At 39.9% G+C, this 21,433-nt stretch overlaps 1 protein-coding gene across 4 annotated transcripts in view; it reads right to left on the bottom strand.

Moving 5' to 3' along the window:
* The window catches only part of DPYD (dihydropyrimidine dehydrogenase), a 344,443-nt gene that overhangs the window by 24,475 nt on the left and 298,535 nt on the right, over nucleotides 1-21,433 (bottom strand). For all 4 annotated transcript variants that reach the window (XM_064428159.1, XM_064428158.1, XM_064428160.1 and 1 more), the window contains one exon: nucleotides 21,201-21,380. In XM_064428159.1, the coding sequence (XP_064284229.1) occupies nucleotides 21,201-21,380 (180 nt within the window). The remainder of the gene's footprint in view (nucleotides 1-21,200; nucleotides 21,381-21,433) is intronic.

Raw genomic sequence — 21,433 nt, 5'->3', positions numbered from 1 at the left:
CACAGTTAGGCTCACGAGTACATGCATTCAGCTTGGCCTCTGCTATTAAGCAGAACCACAATCAGATACTGCTTGAACAGACCATTTCCTTTTTCACTGCTTATGGGCTCCTTGCAGATAAACAAAGGAGATACTTTACCTATCACTTTGCACTGTGTACTCGTTGTGGCTATTCTGGAGGTCAAATGGGCTGACATGGCACAAGAAACCCTGTAAATGCCAAGGAACTCCTGTGCTGATCCTGCAAAGCTTCTCCGTGTGGCTCAGCACACAGGGACTTACCCTGACTGAGGTGAGCCCCCGTGCAGTGACTGGGGGAACCAGGACCATGTCCCTCTGGCTGCCCACAGCCAACCCACCCTTCTTGGGCATGCACACCCCTGACTTCATCCCTGGAGCTGCACGGCTCCTGTGAAAAGTGAAACAGAGCACACAGTGGACACATCTTTTGTGCTGCTTGAATAAACTTGTCTCTAGACATTCTGCACTCAGTTCAAGATTAAAACCACAGGATAACCTCTTCACATGTGAGTGATCCTGCAAGCCCTACAGAGCATTGCTACTCAAAAATCTGCCATATTTAAAAATCTCATCCTCATTTAAATTGTGGAAAAAAAATATATTTTTATTTCTTCGCATAATTCAACTTGTTAAAATTATGCCAGGTATTTATAGTGATTCAATCTACAGCTCAAAAACAAATCAAGTGTGGCCATTTCAACCACTAAGACAGAGAGGGAAACAAAATTTTCTACTTAGTGCAGCTTCTCTACATTAATGCTGTCTACAACAGCAGTGCTGCTCTAAAGGTCACAGATGACATAATTTATGTTATTATAGATAATCCATATCATCTGTCTGCCTGACTCTTTTTCTCCATATTTTTTAGAGGTGCTGTGTATTTCAATGGATAAAGCTCCTAGGAGAGCTTCAGTCTGAGCAGCTTACAAAGGCAGGGGCAGGCACCACACAGGAGAGATTTGCAGCTTCTCCTCAGGAAGGCTGGGCCGTTTCTTGCCTCCAGAGAACACATGAGCATGTTTGTCCCCAAATATCCAGTCCTTCTGGTGCAGAGCACTCCAACAAGCCATGATGCCACTGCAGGGCAGACTGCAATTTGCTGCAAGGCAATGGCAGTGGTAGCAGTGATGAGAAGTGAAGATTTTTGTTCCCAGGTCACTTGTATGAATGAAGGAGACCAGGCTCCAAACGCAGTTTGGTAGTGGCACTTCCAGGGTGGTGCATCCTGACTGCAGCAACTGTTCAGTTGTCCTGATTTTGTGTACAGCAGGCTGGGTAAGAACTCAGGGGTGTACATCTCAATCCCTTCCAGATGCTGAGCAAGGCAGGGTCACTGCAGGCTGGGGTTACTGAGGGGGTGCTAGTTCTGGCTTTATAAAATCCTTTTTAAAAATTGATGGCCACTTTGTACTCACACCCTTTCCTGCCCTTAGGACATAAGCATTGACATTTTCACTTGCACACACGACTCCAGTGTATGTGAGCTGGACTGCTCCCACACTGCTGGTGATGTACAAGCCTCCTTGGAGGGGCTGTGCCCCGTGTGTGCCTCACACCCCTGCCCTGCCTTGTGCCATGTCATGGCCTCAGCACTCACACACTGCAGTGCTGCACCGTGGGGTATTTTGTACAGCTCCTTTAGGCAGGAGAAGACTCCAGCAAATTACAGCAGTTGTATTCATAGCATGCTTTTGTTTAGTAATCACCTCAGGAGACTGTACAGATCTGAAAAGTGTGGAAAGGTATTGTGAGATGGTTTATGAATCCCACTAATCTTCAAACTGACATTTTCAGGTGTGGGTCTATCCTGCATGGTTTTTACTTTTTAGGAGCTAGGTAATAGCCTTTAGGAGGTCAGCAATTATCCCAGTGCTCCAGGAGTCAAATGCAATTTCATCTCATTTTATTTCATTTTAGATTTATTGCCTTGGTCATTTCAAGCAGATAGATGAGAACGTAATCATGATCAGCTACAGCTTTTGCTGTTCTGTTTCTGCACCTATACAGCTATGGCAATGATCCCAGCCAGCTCCATTAGTTCTTCTTACTGCTGGCATTCTTCAACCACAGTTTTGATATCAAATTGCATTTTTTTCCACTGGTATCCACACTAAGGGCTGCTCATAAGATACTGAGGTAGTTACAGTCTGTAATTCTTACATCTAATACATTTGCAAATATATTAATATTGCATCAGAAACTGAAAAGTCTTTTTTAAGATGGAAAGTGCATTACCACCTGCAGGTCTGTGTAATGCCTTGTTAAATTGCTAAAAAACTATGCATATGTACAGCTTCCCATCTTCTCCACAGCTGGCTGGCTGCCCATCTGACCTGTGGCTCTGGAAAACCCCGGCAATGAGACATGCTCTCCTTACTTTCACTTGCCTTAATGCTTTTTCTCTGAGTGCTGAGGACATTCTATCAATCAAGTGCCCTCCTGCCTGCATCGCTGGGTCCATTTCCAGTTTGTCTTTGCCTAGAAGACTTCCCAGACACCTTTAAAATACCATGTAAATACTTTGCTACAGGGGCTCTTACAGAGTGCTACCTAGCTCAGCTAAGTTTTCTGACTTTTTGTCTGTAACTTTTATGAATTGTTTTCCTCATTTTTGTCACGTGCTTCTTTCATTCATGCACTTCATTTAGTTAAAAGCAGAATATTTGTGAGTTATCTATACTTCCTGGTATTTAAATTTGTTCAGCTATTTTTTGTAATCAACATTGTCCTGCTGGTATTTTGATTGTTTCTATCATGTACATTTTTGATTGTTTCTATGCTGTACATTTTTGTCAGCAGTTTTAGACTCCCAGAAAATGCCAGCAAAGTGTCTGTTGTCTAGTATTTACTGATGTTTTAACTATCCAGCTGGCATTCAAACTCTTCTCTGCTTTAGTGCTGCTGCTCTTAGTTTAAAGTTCATGCTTCTGCAAACGGCACTGAAAGTTTATTTTTGCTCTTGTGTACTGCATCAAAGCCAGATATGAGTAAAGTTGTATTTTCTGAGTGAGTTTGTTTTCCTGATGTGGTAAATTTTTCCTTTTTGCTACTGCAAGCAAGCTTTGGCAAAACAATCTTCTTGCCAATGCAAAAAATCCCATATGTGAGACAATTACCAGTCAATTTCTCTTTTCTGCTTTGTGCTAATGTTTTTGTGTTTGCATGAAGTTTTTCCTTGTCTAGGCAAACCCTTTCTGGGCAGTTAAGGGCTTGTCTCTACTCCACTGGTGGCCTGAGCTCATTCCCAGGAGCCCTGCATTGCTGCTGTGCTGCTGCAGGAGCTCTGCACTCATGGCTTAGCTCAGACCAGAGCACACCTTTGATGTGAATCTCTTCTTTGTCCCCACACACCACACCTCACTTCTTACAGCAGCAGCTGCAGAGAGCACAAACTGCATTTTATTTTGGATGAAATGAAACCTGAGTATGTGCTCCAGGGATGCAGCTGCAATGAGCTCCAGCTGCTAATGGGCATTTAGCCCATGAGAGCAGACAAGAGCTACAAGTCAGTAAGAAAACCTGGGATGCACATGGCGTGGGCACCAGTCTGCAGCATCAACCATTTCACTCTGCAACCCTGTTCCTATCTGGCCTGTTTGTCTGCACCACTCCTGAATGTAAACAGAACCTCTGGGTGCTCCCATCTGAACCACTGCAACTTTGTCCCACCTACAAACTGAATTCAGCCTCTGGGATGCAATCAACTCATGGGTTAGCTGCTTTATATCATTGGGAAAGAAAGGAACTTACCATTTGTTCAAACCATCCATGTATGTTATCCATACATGGATAACACATATATACTAGTCACACCATACAGAAATATGTGTATTAGTCACACATTTATATCATTACATTACATCCTATTATATCTTAGATATTTCTGGAGATTTTTCTAAAAATTCTGACTGCTCTTGTGATTTTGAAGCCTCAGGCTGTTAGGTTTGTTTTCTGAGTGCAATTTTCACTAACATCTGATAGAGCTCATTTCTGTGTCCATCTGTCCATCTTTCATGCCCAGTCACATAATGCCATTTCTTGTCTTTTTTTTTTTCCTTTCAGAGTTTTTTGCAAGATTCTCTCTACATCCACAGTAGTACATCAGTGTCTGGGAATATTCCTGGGCACAAGGATGTTTTCATCTATCCTAACAAAGCGTTACAGCATTTTTTGCCTGCTTTTGGCCTGTGCTGACTATCAGTGTCCCAGGCAATTCCTGGAGAGGCTTTGGAAGTCGGCATGCTCCAGGAGCCATTCCCAGCAGGCAGCCTGCCTGCAGCCAACCTGCTTTGGAGACTAACAGCTTCTGATCATCGGCACAGGCTGCTTGGTGCCAGCTGGCCTGAGCACCTAGGAATATTCCCGGGTACATTTAATTTGGAAGTACAGACGTTTCTCTCCTTTCTGAAGTTAGGTGCCTATAGGAATCTAATCACTTCTGATGTCAGTGTCCAGGCAGAATGAAGTAAAGCAGTGTAACATCCAGCTAGTTTCAAAAAATGCTATTCTCTGTCATAAGGGACTCCCTGGAACCAGAGAGACAAAGCTTAATGCTAACCATAAAAGGTATGTCGTGGTATGATGTTATTTATCCCTGCATTTTTTAACATTTAAGAACACCTCTTTTTTCTTTCTTTTTTCTTTCCTCCAAAATAGGAGAAGTACAATTACAGCTTTAAAAAAACCAAGAAAATGAACAATGTTCTGTCATGAGACAAAGAATGAGCTGTATCTTCAACCTATTCTTAAAGCAAGTTCCTTCACCAGGAATAAATGATTTGTCCATTCTATGGCTACTTTACACCACACAGGGTTCCTTTCACACCTTTTAAAATGCTGTTGTAGTCTTAATTAGGAAGCAAAGCAACCTCAGGATGCTATAGAGTTTTCTTTCTTTTTGACAATTTACTGATATCAGGGACACTGGTACTGATACCAGTACAGACAGATCATAAAATCATAATATTTTGATTTAATACTCCTAAGTGAAATAACAGCTTTAAAAAGTTACTGTTGATGATTGCTTCCAACTTCTTTACTATAATTTACTATCCACTGTTTATCCCTTAAGAAAGCTTTGCTTTAATATCTTTAAACATTTTCCCAACAGAAATGAGTAGATTTGAGGGATCCACTGACTCATTTTTTGTAACAATGAAACTGGTCTATGTCAAATACTTGGCAGGTCCCAATGACACTACTGGGAGTATGGATCGTATTTAAACACCAGCCTAGGCACCTAGTTTCCCTCTTCAAGAATGAGAAACATCTTGAGAATTATAATGTCTTACATTTTTCTGAAAATAATACAAACTGAATATTCACGGAATGAGTCTCGGGAACAGAACTGTGAACTCATTTTCATTTCCTTTCAGTATTTAATTGGGTTCCTTGAGCCTGCTTCTAAGTGTCTGTTTCTGTTCCAGAGGACAAAAGAAACCAGATAAAATGGACACTTGTTTCATAGTTGCCTTTCCTAGCAAAGGTTTTATGCCACCTTCACCCTTAAAATATCCCAGCAGTCTCTCTTAACTAATGAACTCCACCTATTTTGCATGTCTCACCTGCTCTCTCATTCTCATTCTTTGGGTATGGAACAGGCTGCTTGGTTTTGGTTAAGATTTTAATGATTTCCTTCCTGTAAAAACAAAAGCAAGTGGCAACATAGATGCAGTTTTGCACAGAGAAGGTAAAGCTGGAAAAGTGCCTTTTACTGTCAGGGTGAAAGGGAAGGGCACTACCTGAGTCTGAGCTCCTGTGAGATCTTGTCCCCCAGCTGTGTGCATGCCCCTAAGCCAATCCAGCCACCTCACACAGCACTGTTATAAAAGTGTGCTGCTGAAAATCCAGCAAGCCAAGGAGTGGATGCAGGGAGTCATGGAGTGTAGTCTTCCCTAGGATTTCAGCACAGAAGGTACAAAGGATCTTCTTACTGACAGTGCTGAGGAAAACAGCCAAGCACTGTTTGTTGTTCTGTGCCTGAACGGACCTGGGACTTCCACACCACCACCACCACTCACTGCCAGCACATGCAGGGAGCCAGGGAGAAAAAGAAAAAATAAATGGAGGCAACAACTCATTCAGTGCTTCACCTGAAATGGAAGACAGATCTTTCCTTCAGTGAGTCCTGGATCTTACAGCTGAACTGCTCTGCTGGAAAATGCTGGAAATCCAGCCTAGAAAATGTAGGGAGGATGGCCTGGTGTGCTCACACCAACTTCAGTCTCTGAGCAGACATTCTGCAGCATTTTAAACAAGCTGGAGATTTCCAAAAGATAATTACAATTGCTGCTACCTCATACTCTCCATTCTTTTACCTCTAAGTAGAAGGTAAATCACAGCAATAATAAATCCTTCTATAGAAATGCAAAGCAGAACTAAGAATGAAATTGATGTGGCAATTTTAATTTACCATTTTCATTGCTGTTAATTTATACACAAACACTCTGCCATAAATTCCCCCTGGAAAATAATCCAACTCCTTTCAAGCATCCCCCATGAAGGCTAGATACAGACACTAGTTTCATGCTGTATTTTAGTATGTCTTAAAAGATTTCCTTTTTTTTTCAAGTTGGAGAGAAGAACATGCTCCTGTAGCAAGACAAAGCACAGCACGTTTCAACCTTTATTTGAAGTTCCTGATTGCCGTGATAAGGGTTGAAGAATAATTTAAGATACATCAGCTATAATAGATCACAGGAAAAAAATTTCAACAGCCTTTAAAAAGTCTTCCTGTTCTTATGCATATAAAGCCATCTGGGGCACAAACAAAGTTGAACTTTCTGGCTGAGCTCACTTCACAATTCGCAGCTTGGTTCCTGTGTAGATCACTAAGCCACATATATTTTAAAAATTTCCTCAAGAACTTGAGCCCAGATAAACACCACAACATAAAGTTTTCATGGCTGTCCTGCCTGTTTCATGGCACAGGTCACACACACGGCCAGGACATGGCCATGAGGGTTACCAGGTCTCCCCACTGCAGGGTTCATGGTTTGGGGCAGAGTCTATGCTGCACAGCATCCCCTAGATGGGCACAGGGTGGCAAGAGGGGCATGGGGGGCCAGGAACAGCCACTGTGGAGCTGTTGTGGCAAAGAAAACCTGGAAATATTTTCAACTTCTATTTTTTAGAAAGTGAGAGACCATGGGAAAAGCTCAAATGTCTCAAACTCCAGATGATTTTGGAGGGGAAAAGTCCCCACAAATTAGAATGAGAACTGTACATTTCAGAAACTCCTGTCTGTGAGAATGTAGGTAAGCTTTGGTACTCATCAAGGCAGCAGACTTTCCTGCCATCTTCCTTGCCTTCAAGATGAACATTTGGTTTATTATACAAAGACAGCAGTATTACTGATTTCTGATTAAATAAAGTGTCTGCAATTTGCTCACTGCATTATTTTACTATTACCTTCATTTGAATGCTACTTAATTACTTAACATTTCAATTTGTATGAGAAAACAATTTCATCTCTGATCTGGAAATATCTCCCTAAAATCAAGTAAAACATTTTCAATAGATAAATGTCCAAACTGAGGGTTTTTTTACTAACTGAGCAAAGAACAGTCTTCAGCAATATACTGAAATTATTTGTTCAAGCAAATGTTTACAAATACATTTAAATCAATTGTTACATTATAATCAAAATTCCTAATTTTCTCAACTTCAGAAAAATTTCTATTCCTTCATGACTGTAAAAGACAAATGGAAACCCATATGCAATAAAACAATCCTTAGCCTAAAATTTTAATCCAGTTTTTCAATAACTTCAATTTCTTTGCAGTTTTTTTTTTTACTTTATTATACTTTTATAGTACCCTCAAATATATCTTTAAAACTGTACAGCCCTTTTCCAACAGCATTTCAGTTGTGGTCTCAAAAGAAGCAAGACAGGAATAAAATTAAAATACCCTTACAGGACTGAGGCAGGGACACCATGGTCATGAGCTCAGATTTTGATGTACCCACCACTACCCATGTAATTCTTGAGTCTCCAAGTTTTCATTGCAATTGCTTTATGGAATTATCTTGTACTGGACTGATAACACTGTACAACCTCTCAATGCTCACAACTGAAAGCAGGTTATGTTGTGGCATGACCCCTTTCACTGTACATCTCCCGGCTAATGCTTATGCTCAGGGACTGCACCCCTTGTGCTGGAGAATCCCAGGGCAGCCCACCCAGTCACACACTTTACACTGAGACCTTTCTCTGTGGATGAGCTGGGATGGCATTTGGAGAGCCAGAGTCTTAGAACAGACTGAGTTAAGATTTCACCTAAATACAGCCCAATAAATGCTCAATTCTGCACTAAAAATTATATTCCCAGTGTGGGCTGAATTATGAGCCAGGACTCAGAATAGCGGTCAAAAATAGAGACACCCCCTTCCAAATTGCCATTTAGGAAGTGGGCAACTAAAGACACAGTCTGGATGGAGAGGAACTGTTTTTTTAAATGGAGACAGAGAGGCAGACTTTCAAGGTTGTCAGACTGCACATTGATCAGTGAAATGTTGTTATAAATACCTTTGCAAACTATTCACACTACGTAGACAAAAATAACTCAGCAATAAACAACAGAGAAATAAATTAGGTCCTGTGGAAAAATGTAAATACCATTTTTCCTCCATCTGCTGTATCCTGGTAAATAAGTCCAAAATCCAGCAGCAGGCACAAAAGCCCACCCACAGACCAGGGACTGAAGGTCAAAACCAAGCTATGAGAGAACTGATAAGAAAATGGCAGCAGTCTATCAAATGAAAGATGATGACTTTGTTGTGAAGAAAGAGAGGGGAGCTCTGAAGTGTGAGGCATTTATTAGCCCTGTTCTGCACCAATCAAAATGGCCCTGAGGCTGTGCTCCTTTGGGTGCTCCTTAGGAAATGGTGATTACAAAAAGGCACACTCATGCTACCATCACCAAAGGATTTTGGGTTGCTCCTGTTTTAATTGGTAACTTTAGAAGCTTCAAAACATCATTTTTCCTAATGAAAATGGTACACGAGCTGTTTACAGTTTGGTGATACATTTTTAGTAAAAGGGAAAATATAGATATGTTTGTGCTTATAGAGCTTTCTGTGTTTACAATAAGTCTTCTGGTTGTCAATTTACAAATGGAAAATTTTGAAATGACATTTCAAAATGTCAGAAGTGCTCAGCATTTGAAAGAAGGCTCAGTAAAGGCAAGGAAAAACTGCTGGAGAGACTAGATTAGACTTTTGGTTTGCAGTTGGAAAACATGCCTTCTGGCATATATTTAATATTATTATTAGTTGCAGTAGTAGTAGTAGTAAATATTCAGAAAATATTAAGTAATGATTAGCACCTAGGATAAAATGCTCTATGCTATAATGATGGTTAACATAAATAAATACAATTATAGTTTACAGGTTCTAGACTTAAACTACTTTAAACTCAACTGCAAGACCTTGTCCTGACTTATCTAAAAAAACCCCAAAACCTGTATTTCAGTGATATGTGTTTGCATTTCTCATGAATCCAGACAAAATGTATAAAACAAGTATTTTATGGCTTTTATGTGAATAAATCATCAACTTGGGAAAAATACAACATAGAAATAGAAAGGAATGTATTAATTATTCCAAGCAGTCAAACTGGAAAGACATAAAATGATTAACAAAAAAACAGATATATAATGTGACATATCCTGACCAATATATGGGTAATATGACTTACACTGGATAGTCACAAGTGTGGAAATCAAAAACACAGCCATGGCATAAAATATAAAAGGAGCTATTTCATTAAAACTTGTCTGCTGAGTTGAATGAAGGGCAAACAAGGTCTTACCTGCGTGAGAATTAGACCCACCTTCTTAATAACAGCTAGGATAGGTGTTCTTAAACATCCACCATCAGAGCACACAAGTTCAATCAGCCTGAATGAGATCCCAAGAAATCAATAAAATTCTTGCCAGGCCACTTCAAACTATTACAGAGCCCCAGTGTGGAGCAACAGATTACAGGCTGGCTGTAATTTTTCCCTGGAACAACCCAAACACAGTTCTTGGGCCTTAATGAGTTTTGTTCAGCATGAATAGGTCAGCAGAGTGCAGAAATCTCTTTTCTCAACATCTCCATGTAGAAATGGTGTGCCACCAGCTCTGTTCAGGTACTGGGGACAGTTGTCCTGTGCCAGTGTGTGACTCATGGACAATGGAACAGAAAGACATTTTTAGTCCATTTGTCCATAAAAAACTCAGGAAGCATAGCTTTAACTGCTAAGACACCCATGTGGTTGAACCAAAACCACACAAGACAGAAAAACCTTCAAAGGGCTTTCTACAGTAATAAAAAAAAGTAAATGGGAAAGATCATAATAATGTTCTTTAAGTCTGATCTTATTCTTTAAGCAAAAAGACATTTCAATTGCATACTATTGGATACTTACAGCTCCAGTGACTTACAGTAAGTCACTGTCTGAACACTTCATAAGGATCCAGTTGCTTCCATGGGTACCCTCTATTGTACAGTTATGATGTTGGAAAGGGCCAGGGTCTAGCTTGTGCAGAGAGGAGAAGTCTGCAAGTCCAGCACATAGTCCTGGAAAACCAAAATTTCTCCCAGCAGTACTTCCATTAGACTCTGTGCATTCAAGCTTTACAAGTTCTCCCCACCTTTAATGTCAGCAGCACAGCAGGAAACCACCATCATTCCTACAAAAACACTTTTCTTCCAATCAGGATAATTTTTCTCCTACTTTTCCTGAACGCTTTTTCCCACCCCTCCGAATTCAACCCATCAGCCTCAGTTGAGTTTTCACTCTACGTCAGAAAATCCCCCTTTCTTCACTGATTGAAAATGTCAAATATTTGTACATCACTTATGTTAACACACATCATGTGGGCAGGACATTTTAGGACTTTTAGTTTCTTTAGCCTCTCCCCATAAATAACTCCTGTACTTCTCATATGTATGTGCATGTCACTATAATTGAGGCTATTCTTATGGGCCAAATCTGTTCCTAAGAAAATTAAGAGATGTTCTTGCAAACTTCCTCTCAAAACTAGCATAAAAATAAAAGAGTTCTTGGAAAACAGGCTGAAAATTAATTCAAAGTCTGCTGTCTATGACCAATACCACCTACTTAATTTTGCACTTTTCTTGCATGGACATTGTGGCCCACAGAGTACCTTGCTATCCAAATAAACAGCTTTCTTAGGTGAGAACCTTAAAGGGATAATGATTCTTTCTTGCACATCAGTATGTGTGTCTGACTAGTACCATAAACAACATGGGGACACATAAATAAAAGCAGGTTTTACTAATAATAGCTATCTATAGATACAGAAGGGGCATTTCTGATTGCACAGATATCTATTTCTAAGCCATCTGGATGTCTGTAGGATACAGCTTGCAACTCCATGAGACTACACCTCATGTAATACCAAGCATTTTACCAGGGCTTAATGAACTAAAAGATGGTTAGAAGTACTGCTTAGAAATACACAATGTTGTTAATAAATGTCTTCTCTCACTAGGAGTAGATTCTAGAGGAAGAATTTTGTATCATCAGGTTCTCAGACTAGTAATTATAGCTTACATTTTGAAAGCCACAACCTTGCTTTCATGAATGCAATTTGCATCAAAATCTGCACTTACAAAATCAGGGAGAAGAGTTTTGCACACATAAATTAATTGCCAACCCATTTTCTAGTGCTTGAACTGCAGACAATTAGCTATCAATCATTACTGACCTGGGCTTTACTCAGTGAGGACACAAAGAGTAAGGCTCTGCAACTAATACCAATCCCACAAATACTGCAGCATCCTAAACATCCCCAAAATCTGTCTTCACCTGACAAAGAAAATACTCTTTAGCAGGAAAAACTGGTACGGAAATGAAGGTTGGAGAAAGAGGGAGGAGAGGGAGAGGAAAAGAGACCGATTGGCTCTCAATTAATATGAAAAAGCTGATCTCTGCCATTGAGGAAAATTCTTGCACCAGCAAGTGCTGACTGATTGTGATGAGGAATGCTTTATCACCCAGATCCAGACACCCTTTCATATGGTGATTATTATTCCTGTCATGACCCTCTGGTCATCAAGCCACAGTGTCTTTTGTCACGAAACAACTATCCAATAAGGAATAATCTAGGAATAAGCCTGTAGCATAATATCTTCTACTTGCTTATACACACAGCGGGAGGAGGAAAATCTTCTTCCTGTGAGTTATTACCTGCTCTAATCCACTTTGGAAAATAGCAGTATTTCCTTAATTTTGTGAAGCATGCAAACATATATTTCACAAACTACAGCTACAAGAACAGCTCAGACCAGAGCTGAAAGCAAATCTTAAAGCATTCTCAGGCAATAAAAAACAGTCCAGCATCACTATCAAATCCACGGCAGCACAGAAACTATCAAATAGCCACATTAAACTTGATAAGAACATTCAAAGACTGAATTGCATGCCAACTTGCCTCCGTGTTTAATTTCATATTGTCTTCTATAAGGCTGATGTCTGGCCTAATTCCTGATGCCATTCTTGGAGCAACAGCTTTGATAAACAGAGATAACACATGTACAAAACCCCAACAAATGCCACGTACTACCTAAAACATTAGGCCTGGTTTAGTTCTTGTGCAGTTACAGAGACATTTTATATTAACATTGAAATCATCCATATTAATATCATCCAACTACCATCCGCTTTAGAACTCATTTAACCTTCCACACACTATTTCTCTGGTTTTTCCTATTCAGTTCCTTGAGAAAGGGGCTACTCCTCTGCAGCCAGACAGTGTACACCTCACTGAAAGCATCCAGGGAAGAAGGGCTGGAACCCTGCTCCAGGAGCAGAATGAGGAACCATTTCTGGCCACACAAGCCAGTTCTTTCTATGTCTTTTACGTCTCTAGAGCCCATGTAGATCACCTAACACAAGGGCTGTTTTGAATGGTTTATCCAGTCAGCAAGCTAACCCTAAGTAACAAATACAACAATACATATACAACTGTAAAGAATAAAAAATTAATGGTGTTAGAGAAGGATGATGCACAGAGACATTATGTGTGACACTGGGGAGGAAGTGGGGGTAAGTGTGCATGGTTAATATGAAAAGATGTCAAAAAAAATGAAGCATAATAATAGTGCAATTTATCCTTGCTAAACGTACTGCACTGTGCTATAATTAAATATGAAAACCTAAATTTATCTCTATGTTCGGCTGTCATTAACTTAACAGGGAGTGCACATGTTCTAATCTAATGGCTGATTTTTTTCTCCATGTGCAGCATATTAAAATGTATATTAGCCTCAAGGTGCATAAACACAAAATAATAGACCAAAGGTTTTGGCCTGTGGAGAAAAAAAATCCATGCTCAAAGGCCATCAAGTAGCTGGTGATGCAGGGGAGACACTCACTTAGCCTCATTAAGCTGAAGCTCTCTTTTGCTTGTCTTTTGTTCTGCATGACAGCAGCCTCTTTGTTGTATAATAATTCATTCCAAGTTCGTTCCAAGCTACCGAAACTGGTGAACTGTGGCCATTTTAATGAGCAGTATTGGTGGTATGCATAATCTGGAAGCCACGTGGACCAGGCAATCACAGAGCACTGCAGCCAGCAAAATGAGATACTGTCGAAATCACAAATTTGTCAAGTTGTTTTTGGACAGGGTATTATAATAAGCACTAAAATATGCATCTTATTACTCTGCATCTGCCAGTCAAAGATCACTGTAATGAATGCATGCTGCAGGGTATGACCAGGCCGTTTCCCTAAGTAAAACAAACTGCAGAGTACAAAAAAAGAATTATGTATTTTTGGCAGTGCCTGGATTTTTTTTTAATCCTTTTGCATCAGGAGTTGGATTTTCCTGGCTTGATGTCCACTGCCAGCAGTGAATGTACTAAAACTGCCACAGCCAAGGAGTTAACGTGAAATACATGGTTTTCTCAATAGCCACATTTACTGCCTGTGCATCTGAAACTCTAAGCTCCATGCTGAAAGCAAATTTAGCATACAGTACATATAAACCCCCCAAAGATTAAAGTATTTTAAATACACTTTAATAATCCTAGCTCCTTTTGTTTTATACATTTCTACTGCAAATGGCTTCAGTGCTAAGGAAGATACATTTTACGTAACCTGCTCTCTCTGCGAGAAACAGCACTGTAGGTAACCACAACATAAACTTCCACAACAGAACAATTAGGAAAAAAAAGATTTTAAAGTGGTCCTTTTTTTTCTACAAATTTGTCAGACTCATAATTGAGCTCAGCTTGAAAGGCTGGGAGGTTCACCAATGGCAGCAAAGCTGGTAAATATGACTTGTGCAGTAGGGTGCAGAGTCTGCTCTGCTGGCGCTTCCCAAAACACTGCTGGGGAGACCCCACAGAGAGCCACCAGACTCTCACCTGAAGCAATGCCTGTGGAGGCCTTTCATCATCAGATGAGGAGCTAAAAGACTAAGCAGGGAGCAGAAGGAAAGGACTTATTTCCTCATCTACCTGCAGATAATGGTGCAGACATATTTTGGCAGAGCCTTATTTCTGGGCAACCCAACAAGCATTTGCAGCAAGAGTCCCTGAGTGTGCTGATGCAAGTTCCCATAATATCCTAAAGTAAGAGGTTTCTTGATCAATACTGGCTTATACTTAAAAGGCTTTGTGTGTCTGAAAGCCATATTTCAGGTCCAAATTTTAGCTAATGGGAAAGAGGATCAAACAGCTCTCTTGGGTTCGTGCGGCCAGGTCTGGTAGCCGGGGGAGCTACAGGAGAGGCTTCTGTGAGAGCTGTTAGAAGGTTCTCCACGTCCAACAGAGCCAAGGCCAGCCAGTGATGGAGCCTTGGCTGGCTGTGAGTGAGCCATTCAGGAATTACAGTAATGCCTCTGTGATAACATATTTAAGACAGAAAAATTATTGCACAGAGTTAACTGCACTTGGAGAAAAGAGGAGGGAAAACATGTGAGAGGAAAACTGCTGACCCCAAGGTGAGTGAAGAGGGGGAGGAGGTGCTCCAAGTGCCAAAGCTGAGATTCCCCTGCAGTCCCTGGTACAGCCCACGGTGAGGCAGCTGTGCCCTTGCAGCCCTTGGAGGTCCATGGGGAGGCAGAGATCCACCAGCAGCCCATGGAGGAGCCTCACACTGGAGTGGGGGGATGCCCGAGAGAGGGCTGTGAACCTGCAGGAAGCCCATGCTGGAACAGGCTCCTGGCCTGCACGCCTGCGGAGAGAGAAGCTCACACTGGAGCAGCCTATTCTTGAAGGACTGCACCCCATGGAACTGCTGTTCATGAGAACTGTAGCTCCTGGGGACAACTCATGTTGGAGAAGTCTGAGGAGAACTGGTCTTCCATAGGAGGGACTGTGCACTGATGCAGTGGTCATTGGAAGCACTCCTGTCTCTGAGAAGTGGGAGAAACAATGTGTGAAGAACTGACCACAACCCCCATTCCCTGTCTCCCTGTGCCTCTAGGGGAGGAAGGAGAGCCTGGAAAGGAGCTGGGGAGTGGGAGGAAAGATATTTTAAAGATTTGTTTAACTTCTCATTATCCTGCATTGATTTTAGTTGGTAATAAATTCAATTAATATCCCCAAACTGAGTCTGTTTTGCCCATGATGATAATTAGTGAGTGATCTCTCCAAGTCCCTATCTCAACCCCTGAGCCTTTGGTTATATATTCTCTTCCCTGTCCAGCTGCAGAGGAGAGTGAGAGAATACTTTGGTAGGTACCAGGCATCCATCCAGGGTCACTCCACCACAGCTTAAAGCTAATTTTTTTCACCTCTGACTCTTCTTCAGAACTGGTGATAGCAATATGGGAAAATGGGTTTTTTCACCCAATGTTAATTATCTTATTGCAATTTCTATATAAATATATGTTAAACAGTCTGTATTTCCAGCCACAAACACCATTTTTTCTGCCTTTTTTTTATGCAGTCCCAGAAACAAGGTAACAGTTCTTTACCATACTGGGCAAATTTGTTTTCCTAAATAACAAGGAGTACTTCCAAAAATGAAGGGTGGAAACCTCTGCTCAGTGATGGTTAGAGGTCTTGAAGAATCTGAAGGCAGACAAAACTCTATGATGCAGCAGTGGTTCTTGCATGGCTGAGTTCCCATTTAATTAATTTATTTAATAGAAGAGTTAATTTAATATTTTGTATGAAGTCTGGTCAGTATAGTGAGGTTTTTTTCTCTGCCATACAAAAGACCATTTAGATTTGACTGCAGTACAGACAGAATTTAGCAGGTTTACACCGTTTGGAAGACTTAGATTTTAGTACTCACAGATAACTTGTAGGAAATGAGTATTTTAGTCCAAATGGGAAGTCTGTTCCAATGGGAAGTCTATTCAGAGAAGAAAATCAGAAGGTTGCTAAATTTAAGGTGATGAAATGTCATTGAAGTCATACACTGTGCATGTACAACATCATTCTCTCATCTGCCTGATGAATAAAGCCACTGTCTATAAATGTCTTTTTACCAGATACAATTTTAACATTTTTAGTACAGCACAACCTTAACAGTTGAGAACTACCCACTGAGTTCCTTAGGGGTTTTGTATATTTCTGGAACCAAGATGCTTAAATTATTACTTTTTGTTACTTTTCATTTTTCATCATTTAGACATGATTAAACAAATACCACTTGTTCAGAACTCCTGGTGCTGAAAGCAAAGCATGAAACACCCATATATATTCTTTTCCTATAAAACCACACCTACCAACTGAATACATGGCAAGATTTTTGTTTAGCTACCTGGCATGTATAGCAGCCACTGGGTTAAGCATGATTTTTATAGCTGACATTAATGGAAGTTTTTACAGAGACACACTGTACCACTTCTGTGATCACCAGCTGACACAGTGCATTTCTGGGACATAATCACCTCAGCTCCCTGGATTAAGATCAGTGAGCAACTAATAAGAGAGTCCTGTAACAAACAGACAAGGTGAGACAGTGAGACACATGGGATCAAATTGCACCTCTGGGGAATTTGTTCAGATACCTGGTGAGAACAGAGTTATCTTTATTGCTCCTGGTCATGTATGCTCCTGAGAAACTCGTGAACATTATTTTAAAATATAATTCTATTAATTTTGTATTGTAAGGAGACCAACTGTGCCCTTCCTCTGGTTTGTGCAGTCACCCTAATAACTTTGGGTTGTAAGACTGTGCACTACATTTTAACTGCCTTCGTGACTGCATCAGGCACTTGATCTCAGTCCTAAATTCATTCTGAGGTAAGTGTGCTTTTACACAAGTTCTTCCTTGAAGGAGTCAGTGAGAAGCACTGTGGTGTCATCCTCACTTTGCCATTCTCTCATCTCAGCATCAAGATTTGCACACTGAGATTAAACCTGAGACAGGCTGACAACTTTTAATCCATGCAAAGGTGACTCAGAGTTGTAATTAATGACAGTCATCCGTGTCAAGGTTTCAAGTGTCAGGTCCCCCCACATTAAAAAAAAAAAAAAAAAAAAAGCAAACAAACACAACTCAATAAACCATCTGGAAAGCAATGAGAAAGGAAGCCCAGAACTCTTTGGGTGCCTTTGGCCACCTTTGTGAGTCTGACACAGCATCTGTGCTAGAACTCTCTTCAGAGCTGTTAGAGATAGGGTTACAACCACAGGTAAACTTGGTGGAGCTATGGAAACCTGTATCACCCAGTGACTGGAAACCAATGAGACTGGCACTCCTAAGTGGGAATCTCACTCCTATTACAGGCAGTCTAGTACCACAATGGCTCCAGCAGCAACTGCTGTGTTAGCAAAAGAGGAAAAGTTACTGAAAAGATGATCAAAAAATAAATACTGCCGGCTCAAAGATGATAAATGTAGGGTCTACCTACAAAAATAAATAGATTCTGCAACAGTGAAAAACAGAAAAAGAGCACTCAAGTTTTCAAAATATTTTCCATTGCTGTGGTGCTTCTGATATTTCAAGGGCTATAAATTATCAGAAGTATTAGTTTCATTAATGCAGAAGGATGAACAGATACTAATCAACATGAATCTCTTTTTCAGCCAAAGCATTTTATGTTTGCTATTTAACTGCTTGTTATATTACACTATTTAGCACAGTACTTTCAGTATTCTCTCTGTTTAGGAAGGAAATTATTGTGATAAATGTAACACCTGACAGTGATAACTGTTCAGTTCGTCATTTATCTGGTGACTGCATGGCAAGACAGCTTCAGTTTGAGGTTAGGAGTACCATTTAGAAGAAGGTATTTATCTTTTAGTTTACTCTGGTCATCAAATACTACAATATTTCATGACAAAACTCCACTGTGTCACTCTCCTGTGGTTAACACTGCAGTCAGCATCTGTTTGATGCTGAAACCAGGATAGACAATGAATTATAAAAAGAATACTCCATCATTACATAAAAATACAGACATTAACATTCAATATTGCACTGTGAATCAAAACAGATACCATTATGAACATACTTACCTGGGAACAGAATGGCTCCTAAATCTGTAATTTATTTAAAACTGGTAGAGGCTCAATGAATTTGTATACAATCAGAAAGCAAATGGTTCTTGATGCTGGTGAAAAAAATTCTCCCTTAGTTCCTTATTACTAAAATTTCAAATGTCTGAACTTCCTATCCCTGTGATTCTATTTGAAAATAATAGTAATCTTGTAACGAAAAGGAGGATGATTCCTTGTATATTTTAAAATCTACTGCACCAAGCCCACAACATTCAAAATCAGGAAATTCACTTTTTTTTTTGTTATTGTTCTTGTTTTTGAATGCAAATGTTCATCTGTATTTGCTGCTTAGCTTCTTAAGAGGTCTTACTGAAGAAACTGCATTTCATCTCATGGTATATACCAACACAACTTGAGGCAGCTCCTTATGTTTCTATAAGGCAGGATTTTGACTGCCACATTTTAATTCATATGTAACATATACATTCCCACACATTATTTCAACAATAAGAAAATATCAATAGGTTCTTTTCTCTGTTCCAAACAGAGAGTAAGAACATGCTTTTCAGTGAATTCATTTTAGAAAGAGACTCACAAACGTGTTAATGACTTGCTGCCAAGCAAGTTAGATATTTGTGTTTGAATTGAGATGAAACTACAGTACTTAACTAAATTTACTAGGCACAAGTACACGAAATCCAATATTGATAATAATTTATGAAAGTAAGAATACTGATTCCTACAATGCTGCAAACTTAGTTTATGATAACATAATTAGTTACACTAATAACACTGCTTAGGCACAGTCTTGCTAATTAGGATATTATAAATATTAATGATATCAAGTCTTTGTATTTGATTGCCCCTAGTAGGATCATTTATCATGGTATTTCCAGTTACCAGAGTTGTATTATTTTTCTTCCTTTTCCCTTGAATGTTCATTCCTGGACAAACAGCCATCCTGAGCTTATGCCTAAAATGTATCAATGGCTTATCAACAATGCAGCCTGCTTAACTTTAAATGCTATTATTTAGTAGGAATGTTACAATGGTATAATTCAATGCTAATACGAATACACAATAAATTATAGTCTGTATGTCTTTTAAATATCTAACAGAGCCAGCCACACAAGATTACATAGAGCTTTATTTCTGTTCTTTTTCATCTGACCTGTTTCAAGTTAAGACTCCTTTGAATTATTAAATGCTTTCTTAAAGTATATTTTCATGCAACCTTTTTAAAGTTAATTATCGATGTGGTGACAAGCAAAAAAAAACCTAAAAATTACATTTTTTTTTCCTCATTCAAAAGGACAGGAGAAATGTCTTTGACAATGGTTGTCTGTTTAGTAAAATAAAAAGGTAATACAAAGACAGAACATAGTGCAGCTTGAAAGAAGAATTACAACAAATCTGTAACATGAGTTGGAAATGCTGTGTAGGTTTCCACAGGTGTTAAAGAAAAGAAGTTTAGCTATAACCCTTTGAGCCTGGTTTAACTGCTTAACATAAGTAGATGAAAATGAAACTGCTTATATCTTGGTTTATTTTTAAGCAGTGTATTATCCAGAGCTTTAGGAATAGGATTGTCTTTCCTCCTTGAAGGTAATGTTATAATTTTCAGAGCTCCACAGAGAACAACAACAATATAGGAGACTCTAATCTCCTGCTAAATCCAATTCCAGTCATCAGCAATGATAAGCAGAGATTTGGAGGCGTTTGACACTCCAAATCCTATTCTTTTGTAATTCTTTACTTTTTACAACATTTTCAACAGTCGTACATCAGATTTTTGGAAGGATAATCAATAGGCATGATGTATAACTGAAATCAGTCTTCAAAGTGATCCCCTCTAGTAACCAGAAACAAAAGCTTGGCCTCCCTGCTGTGCAGGTATTTTGCTTAGAGCAGGAGGCAGCCGGGCATCAGCAGGAAGCCAGTTACACCTCCCTGCTTCTCAGTATGGATCAGCAGGTGCCCTGGTGGAAGGGTGGGCAGGGCTGGGGCAGCTGCAACTCACTGCATCTGTCAAAAATCTCCAAAAATGCTTTTGTAGCAGGGAACCACTAGAGCAGAGAGCAAAGACAGTCCAGAGGTTAGGATTTCATGCTGACCATCATTTACATTCCCATTTCATCACAGGCTTTCTAGGTTTAAATGATCTTGCAGAATTTATTCAATTGTCTGGTCTCACCAATCCTCACTTAGAACTTCCCTGCCTTGCAGAGGGTTTGGGCATCAGCACACATGAAAGACCACGAGATGCTCAGGTATGGTGACTGAAGGACCTGATCTCACGTTCCAGCTAACAGCTGGCCTGTCCCAGCTGGTCAGAGCCAGTGCAAGAGGGTTTTTGCATGTCTCCTGAATGTTGTACCCTGGCTAAAACACCCAGGAGCTTCTGGCATAACATTGGGATCAATCTGAAGTGAGTTGAATTTCATCAAAACAAGCAGTTCCAGAACTTGTTCTAATGCATTTTTAATTTTACATCCTATATTTTTTAAAGACATGATGTTATGAATCACGTGAAGAGATCATATTTATAGTAAAAATATTAGCCTGTATCAAGTAATTTCAAGTTAGTCTTCTTAAGCTGCCTACATATTTGTTAATATTCAGAAGGAAAATGACTTGGTGACTAATTGTGACAGCAGCAGTGATTAATCAAGGTAAGTAGCAGAAATTGCATACAATGATTATGGAATTACATTCAAAACAAAGACAGAGTGTTACTATATAGGAATGGCAATAAAACAACATACCTTTCCCATCAGATCAGCAATTCTAGGTACTGGTTTTCCTTTCTGATGGCGCATGGTTGCAGGACTCTGTCCATTCCAGTCTTCAAGCTCCTCAATGCTTTTCAGGTAAAGAAGAGCTCGCAGTCCAGTGCAGTAGTCATCAATAACAGTGAAATCTTGATTTTGGATTGCACTGCACACCTATGAAATGCAAGTCAGATATCAGCACTGTCCTGGCAGAGAAGCATATGGAA

Source organism: Passer domesticus, chromosome 7 (assembly GCF_036417665.1).
Source record: "Passer domesticus isolate bPasDom1 chromosome 7, bPasDom1.hap1, whole genome shotgun sequence".
Taxonomy (NCBI): domain Eukaryota; kingdom Metazoa; phylum Chordata; class Aves; order Passeriformes; family Passeridae; genus Passer; species Passer domesticus.
The sequence above is the reverse complement of the archived record's forward strand: the minus strand, read 5'-3'. Positions and strand labels throughout refer to the sequence as shown.